The sequence below is a fragment of the Anas platyrhynchos genome, chromosome Z (genome assembly GCF_047663525.1).
Source record: "Anas platyrhynchos isolate ZD024472 breed Pekin duck chromosome Z, IASCAAS_PekinDuck_T2T, whole genome shotgun sequence".
NCBI classification, from domain to species: Eukaryota; Metazoa; Chordata; class Aves; order Anseriformes; family Anatidae; genus Anas; species Anas platyrhynchos.
Genome location: NC_092621.1, coordinates 49,216,266 through 49,223,603, shown reverse-complemented (window position 1 = coordinate 49,223,603; position 7,338 = coordinate 49,216,266). Strand labels below are relative to the sequence as shown.

The window sequence follows — 7,338 nt, the reverse complement described above, 5'->3', positions numbered from 1 at the left end:
TGATGATCTCCATTTATCGAGAGTGATGATTACTTGAATGCTTGTCAGATCTTCTTATTCTGTGGGGGGCCAGCTTCTGTATCAATACTGTTTGATACACTTGTGTGTGTTGAGGTGCAAACAACAGCAAGAAGGGAGATAAATTCTGTGCCTGTTAAAAAAAAAAAAAATAGGAAGAGGTGAAATATTTTGTTCAAAATATGTATTGAAGCTTACTATTTGTACACATATATGTATCTCAATATAACATATCTAAATCATCGTAAATAGTGATCTAAAAGCATGATTAAAAAATTATACTATTTTGTTCCTGTAAGAGGAAAAAGTTTTTTTTTAAGTGTATAACTTATTTTTGATTTAATTTTAATAGTTGCTGATTTCATTAAAGATATCAGAAATTTGCAGGTATGAATGTGAGAATAGTGTATATAGCACTGTTTTCTGAGTGACTTCTCCAAAATTCTTTTTTATTAAGTGATTCTCTAACATTTATCAGCATGACCAGTCTCATGGACTTTCTGTACCTTGCTCAATGTCTTAACCATTTAGCTGGACTTCTGATGACTTTTAACAGGATTCTCCACTGTTGTAAAAACAATTGTAGAAGAAAATCTAAAAGCTGATCCTGCAAACGTGGAGCATATAAGTAATGTTTGTAATAATATTTTTTTCTGTGCTCCTTATATCATAGGAATAGAAAGATCAGGTGTGGAATTTGTTTTTTGAATAAAGATAGTGCACTGGTTAAAACTTATTTAAGCTTGTAAAATGATTGTAGGAACACTATGTCCTTGAAGCTCAAACCACGTGAGAACTTATATTTTCTTTAAAGTGTTTTTGTTATGTTTATTACGAAAGCAGACACACATGGCAAATGGAATTCATCTAAACTCTATCAGGGATTTCCAGACAAGCTCAGGCCAAACTCCAGCTCTCCCTGTTGCTCTCAGCTACACCTATCAGGTACGTACCATATGGCCATGCAAAAAAATACGTGTACAGCTTTTTCTTTGTCAAATAGCGACCAAACAGTTTGGGACCATATGCTACAGAACACAAGTGAGCACTCTAATGGCTTACATGAGTAGGGTGAATCAACTCAGAAGAAATGTGCAATTGTCCATCCTTCTCTTCCCACTGTACATGTCTTTCTACAACACACAACAAGAATTCATACTGTGGTTTCTTCACTCTAGTGACTTCATCTCAGTTTTGCCAAGTGATTCTCCCTGCAAATGTGAAATATGAAATGATAGCTTTTGTGGTCAGTGACAAAGTCATTTGTGGCTGCGAAGAAGGCAAATTCTCAGTATCTAACTTGTTCTGGTAATTTGGCCTTCATAACATAACAATCACTCACAAATGAAGTTTCTATCTAATGCTAATTTGTTCCCAAGTGCAAAAAAATTATTTGTGTCAATATCCTAATTATTCTGTGAGTTTATTTATTTATTTTTATGAGAGCAGGAATAAAGAATAAGGCAAAGGAGAAAGAATACATTCAACTGTAGGTCTTGTTACTATTGTTTGCCCTCATCCATGTAACCTACCAAAAGGAATGCAGTATCATATAACTAGGAAGTAAGAAACACCCTGGCTACTTACCATCAGTGGCAAATGCAGCTTTACTTTGGAGAGCAGCAGAAGAGTGTATAGTGTTTTTGTTATCATCAGCTTGTGCACACTGCATACGCTTCACATATCATTTTACATGGCTGTGCAGGCTTGCTCATTTCCCATGAGATCAGTTCTCTTCATCTCTGTAGATGATATTATGAAGAGTAAGGAAAAAGCCATCCAGATACCTATAGATATATTAGTCTGGCCTCAGGAATTTGCAAAGCTTTGGAACAGTTTGGAGGAAAAGATAAGTTAATATCATGGAAATATATAGAACACAGTGTATTTACTGAAGAGAGATCATGTCAGTTGAACTAATAGCTTCCTTTAAAGCGGTTCTTGAAACAAAAAGTTTATACTAGATCTCATTCATCTAGACTTGAGTTAAACATCTTATATACCTCCAACAAGGAAGTTACAGGTTAAGATGAAGGTGATTCATAGGCTGTAAATTGGATGAGGAGCTGGCAGAAGAGAGGGAAAGGAGAATTTTTGAAAATATTAGGTGGAAGAATGCTCTTCATAGTTTATCTCTCATATTAAATAGAGGATATTGTTGTGTGCTTTTTTATTCATTTTTTTGTTTTGGTTTTGACACACTAAATCATATTTGAGCTTGCATTGGTGGTTCAGTGGTAGAATTCTTGCCTGCCACGCGGGAGGCCCGGGTTCGATTCCCGGCCAATGCAACATCCTTGTTAGTTGGTCTGCCGATGATCATGGAGGTCTCTCCAACTTTAATGATTCTATGATTATCAGCATACAGCCAAGTGTGTTTTGCTGGTACAGAGCCATTCTTGATAAAAGATGGAGCAGTATAACTTTTCCAACATAAAGTTCCTATGATCTTACAAAAAGAACTCATCCTGATAAGTTGAAATACAATGAGAAAAAAAAAAGGAAGGGTGAAGGGGGAGTGCCAGGCGAGGCTGACACTTGATTTAGTTCACTGCTGTTAAGGAACACACTGGAACTTATAAAGACAGAGGATGTAGATTTCCTAACACATCATAGCATATCTGTTAAGTGGAAAGGTGCCGTAATCATCAGAATGTATTAGCCTTTTTAGCACTGATAGGAAAGTGCAAGTGCTTTGGAAGAGAAAGCATGTCTAATGACAGAGCTTTAGAAAAATTCAATCAGATTTCCAAAAGTGCAGACAAAAAGGAGAAGAGGAGGACAGAGGTGATCAAGGAGTGCAGAGTTGTTTGTTCCAGAGGAAATTTGACAATTTAAGCTTTAGTGCAGCAAAACAAAGGTTGAGGAGTATTTCTTTTTCTATTTCAATAGAAATGGGAAGTGGGAAGATACTTAAATGAAAAAGATAACAGCAGCACAAGAGGCAAGGAATATAAACTGATAATGAATAAATTTAGACTGGAGATTGGAAATAGCTCACTGAGCATTGAAAAGGCAAGGTCTGGAGCAGCCTTCTAATCAAAAGGGTGGAAATCATTTTTAAGAAAGAAAGTCCTCAGTACTCTTAAGTTTGGTTTCATTTGTTTATGAAAGGGATTACAAAAAGTGTTGTTGTGATGGCAAGGGACTGGATTTAGCCAGTCCTACATTCCTACCAAAGAGGGATCAGGACCTTCCTTTGTCACCCGTAGGTGCCAGAAGAATTTTCAAGATGGAACTGGAGAGCTGAGAGGGAAGAAACGAGATGCAAAAGCAAGAAGAAAGGAGTATTTTGTAGCATTTTCTTGTGTTTGCAATAAAGAAATTTAATGTAAAATCGCTACCACTGAACCATGTACATTTAAAGCTTGACGGGGGGGGAGGGGGGGAGGGGAGTTGTTAAGAGATTTGTATATATTTATACATATATTAAGAGCGTATATTCAGCATTACTCGACATCACATCCTTAGTATCAAAGTCTAAAGCAAAGGCAAGACTGTGGAGAAGACATCTAACTAAATTTACTGATGAGTTATAACTTTAAAAGTACGTCAAATTAAGACGCGCCTTTTTGGCACTCGTGATGCAGTTAACAGATGCCTGCTCCCGGGTCTGCGTTACCTTAGCGCGCTGGTTTATTTGAACTGCAGAAAACATAAACTAAAAAGGGTTTAGGAAAGCATATTCAAATCGCGCTTACGGCGTCCCTATTTCCGGCAATAAATCACTTTCTGAAATGTTTTGAAGCCTTATTGGGGACAGAGCGCTCTCCTCGCTGCTCGGGACGGAAAGTAAAAATTAACTCCGGCCGTCCGGGGGGATTGGGAGCGGCGGCAGCCGCCCGTCGGAGGGGCCGCGGGGCTTTCCCCCTGCCCGGGGGGCTGGGGGCGGCGGGAGCCGGCCCGGAGGAGGGGGCAGCCCCCGGCAGAGGGTGCCGGAGCGCAGGGACCGTCCGCCCCTCGGCGCCTCTCCCTCCCCTCCCCTGTGTCGGATTTGTCCCCGGTGACGTTGGGATGCTGGAGAGGCGGAGGAGGAGGTGGAGGAGGAGGAGGAGGAGGAGGTGGAGGAGGAGGGGAGAGGAGCGCGGCTCCCTCCGCCCCCAGTCGGGGACAGTCCGCTAGCGGCAGCGCAGAGCCGGGGCGGCGGTGCCGGGGACACCCGCTGCGCACCTCCCCGCTCCGCTCCGCACCGCTCCGCTCCGCTCCGCACCGCACCGCTCCGCACCGCTCCGCGCAGGGCAGCGCAGCGCAGCGCAGCGCGGCGGCACCGAGCCGGGCTCGCTCCGGGCAGCATGGTCCCCGCGGCGGGACCGGCCGGGCGGCGGGGGGCGGCGGGCCGCATCCTCACCCTGCTGGCGGCCGCAGCCATCCTCCGCCTCCGAGCCGCAGGTAAGGAGGGGATGCGCCGGGGGGCAGAGGGAGACCCGCCGGAGTGGGGGGCAACGCCGCCGCCACCACTTTTCGGGAAGAGGGTCTGCGGGGAAAAGGGGAGGGGGGCTTCCAGGGGAGTTTGCCTGTGCGTTTGGGACCGGAGGAGCCGCCAGCATCCCCATTTGGTGTTGATTAGTTTGTTTTGGTGTCTCTCTTTCTCTCCTTCCTTTTTTTTTTTTTTTTTTTTTTTTTTTTTTCTCTTTTCCTCTCCTCTCTCTCCTACGTTTTCTTTTCTCTCCTCTTTTATTTTTTATTTTTTTTCTTTTCTGTTTTTTGGTTCTTTGCAAAATGGAAACCTGATGTCGCCTCCTTACGAGGCGGGCGGCAGTGGCCCCTCCTGAGGAGGGCTCGCCAAAAATTCACCTTTCCCCGGTGCATCCCTGCGCCTCTGCCCCGCTCCGGCAGCGGTGGGCGCTCCGTGCGCCCCCCCGGCCGCCGCCGCCGCGCACCGGAGCTGGGTGGTGGCGGTCGGTGGGAGGGGGGAAGAGGGAGAAAACAAAGGAAAAGTTCGGGGTTTTGTTGTTGCCGAGGGTGGATAGCAGCGAGTGGAGCCTCCTCCTTCAGTCTGCCCGCCCTCCAGCCCTCCCCTCGGAGCGGTTATAATAATGTGTTATTATTTGGGACGTTGAGTGTTGCCAGAACCTCAGCGGGAACCAGGGGGAGGGGGGCTGGGGGCTTAAAGCCGAATGGGCGAGGGGCAGCCGCCGCGCTTGCAGCCGACGGAGGCTCAGCAGAGACTCCTTCTGTGTGTTTCCGAGCTCGGAAGGGTCCCATGTCCCTTGGGTACCTGGTCGACCCTCGGGGACGGAGGAGGTCTGCCTTTGGGCTCGGGAAACGCTAGGACTCGGTTCAGCGAGCTCCGCGATTGTTTTTGGGGCTGAATAAGCTGCCCTTATTAACATCTGACCTTGCGCCGCGGCAGCGGCAGAGCGGCTGCTGAACAGTTGCCAGTTTGTCCGGCACCTCCGAGGCGAGCGCCGTGATTTATAGGGACCTTAGGGAGCGTGTGGGCTTAGAGAGCCGCGATGGTGTAAGAGTTCCTGTAAAAGAAGCCGTATAACTTTTTTCTTCTTCTTCTTTATTTATTTATATTTTAATAATTTTTCCCCCTTCTTCCACGCACGCCTAAAATGTGTGGCGCTTTCGGAGCAGAAAGGGGGGTGGTTTACCCTGTTCGTTTTACCCGGGATGTGAAACGCGCTGGGAGGGGGGTAGGAGCTGCCGGATTCAGCTCTTTGATCTTTCCTAAAACCATTCCCTCCAGAATTGCCCTCTCCCCTTTCGCGGCAGATAAACCTTGCTCAGAAACTCTTTCTCGGCGCGCTTCGCCTAGGGACTGAGGGAGAGGTGAGAGGAGGCACCGTTTCCGTGCCGGGCTGGAAACCCTTCTCCTTCTGTCCCGGCCGGGAGGGCGGGCGAGCAGCGCCTTCCTCCCCCGCCTTTCCCGGCCCTGGTTTAATTGCACCGAGGTGCAGGAGGAGACCGATGATGTCTTTAAGGAAAAACAGTGATGCTGCAGATTAGAGGGGACTTGTTAATCAATTGCACGTTTGAAAGGGCTTTTCTTCCCTTTGTTGCTCTCGCTAATCCATTTACCTCTCCCCGGGAGGTGACAGATGCCTATATTTCCTGTTATTCAGCGCCGGGGTCCTAGGTCTTGCCATTTGTTGCCTTACCGTGAAGGGAAAGGGTCAGCAGAAAGCTGGAGGTCTGGGGGTTTTCCGGGGGGAGGGTGTCACCGCTCGCAGATTTGGGGTCAGTTCCCGTCGCGTTTATTTTTCCTAGCGCCTTTATTGCTCCTTTGAAGGGGGAGACCGCTAACAAATTGCGCGGGCTGCCCCCCCATCCTCTCCCCAGCGGGGACTCGGGGGGTGGGGGGAGGTGTCTTCTGAGGCAGAGCCCTTCCCTCTCCCCCAGCTGCTTGCCCTTTCCCCACAGAAAAAGCCCCAAAACGCCGTGCCCTGAGGACGGCAGCGCTTTCTGCTTCTGCCTGTGCCCGTCACCCGTGGGCACCCCACGTCGGGGAAACGTCCTGGGGGCAGTGCGCGACCGCAAACCGGCGCCGAGGGGGACGCGTACACAACATTTGTGTTTGTCTCTGTGCTGCCCCAAAAGTGGGCTTGCGCTGGTGGTCCCAGCCAGCTGCGGGAAGCGTGGGCAGGCGGTGCAGCTGGGGGCTCCCCTGCCCGCACCCGACGTGCTGCGGAGCGGCTGGGAGCCCCCCCACGCATCCTTGGGGGCTGCTGTCGTTAATCTGTGCTCCTCTCTCTAATTAGACTCGCTTAACGGCAAAGAGAGCGTGTGTTCGCCCACGCTTAATTTCGGTGTTTATTTTTGAAAAAGGTTATTTCAGTCTTTTCTGGTCTCTCTTCGGAATACGACCGAGTTACCAAGGGGCAGGGACTGGCATGTTGGTTTCCTGGAAGTGTAGGTGCACAATGTGCTCCGCTTCCAGGACACACACTGCAGTTTACTTAACTTGTTTCACCCCTTTACCGTTAAATAGGAATTTATTCGACCTGAAGTTAATACTCACGTGACTCACAAAGTATGCAGAACACTGTGTTTAAAAAATAAATAATTTCTGTCAACAGAGCGTCTGGGAACGAAAACATAATGGTAACTCTGTGCTATGATTTTGCAAGCCCTGTGGTGTGTAAACTTCTACCCAACATTACAAAGAAAAAAAAACGACTCGTTTCTTAGAGTACGGTGTTAGTAGAGAAATGAATAAAGTACAGATTACTTCTGAGCGCTTTTAAATGCCTCACTACAAAAAGCTGTAAAATGCTTGAATCTTTAAAGTTGCATGGGATTTAGCTATAGCCCCCCCCTGACTTTAATAAATGAGATTCAGCTCTGGAAAGTGTACTTAGGTCACCTGGTAAA

At 47.3% G+C, this 7,338-nt stretch overlaps 1 protein-coding gene and 1 non-coding gene across 2 annotated transcripts in view; both read left to right on the top strand.

The window, feature by feature from the left end:
* The first annotated feature begins 2,238 nt into the window (after positions 1-2,238).
* Positions 2,239-2,309, top strand: TRNAG-GCC (transfer RNA glycine (anticodon GCC)). The gene has a single exon. It is a non-coding gene; the product is annotated as a tRNA-Gly (tRNA).
* Positions 2,310-4,050: 1,741 nt separating this feature from the next.
* ROR2 (receptor tyrosine kinase like orphan receptor 2) overlaps positions 4,051-7,338 on the top strand; it is a 151,175-nt gene continuing 147,887 nt past the window's right edge. Inside the window, exon 1 of the mRNA XM_038170718.2 lies at positions 4,051-4,407. Within this exon, the coding sequence (XP_038026646.1) occupies positions 4,311-4,407 (97 nt within the window). The 5' untranslated portion in view covers positions 4,051-4,310. The remainder of the gene's footprint in view (positions 4,408-7,338) is intronic.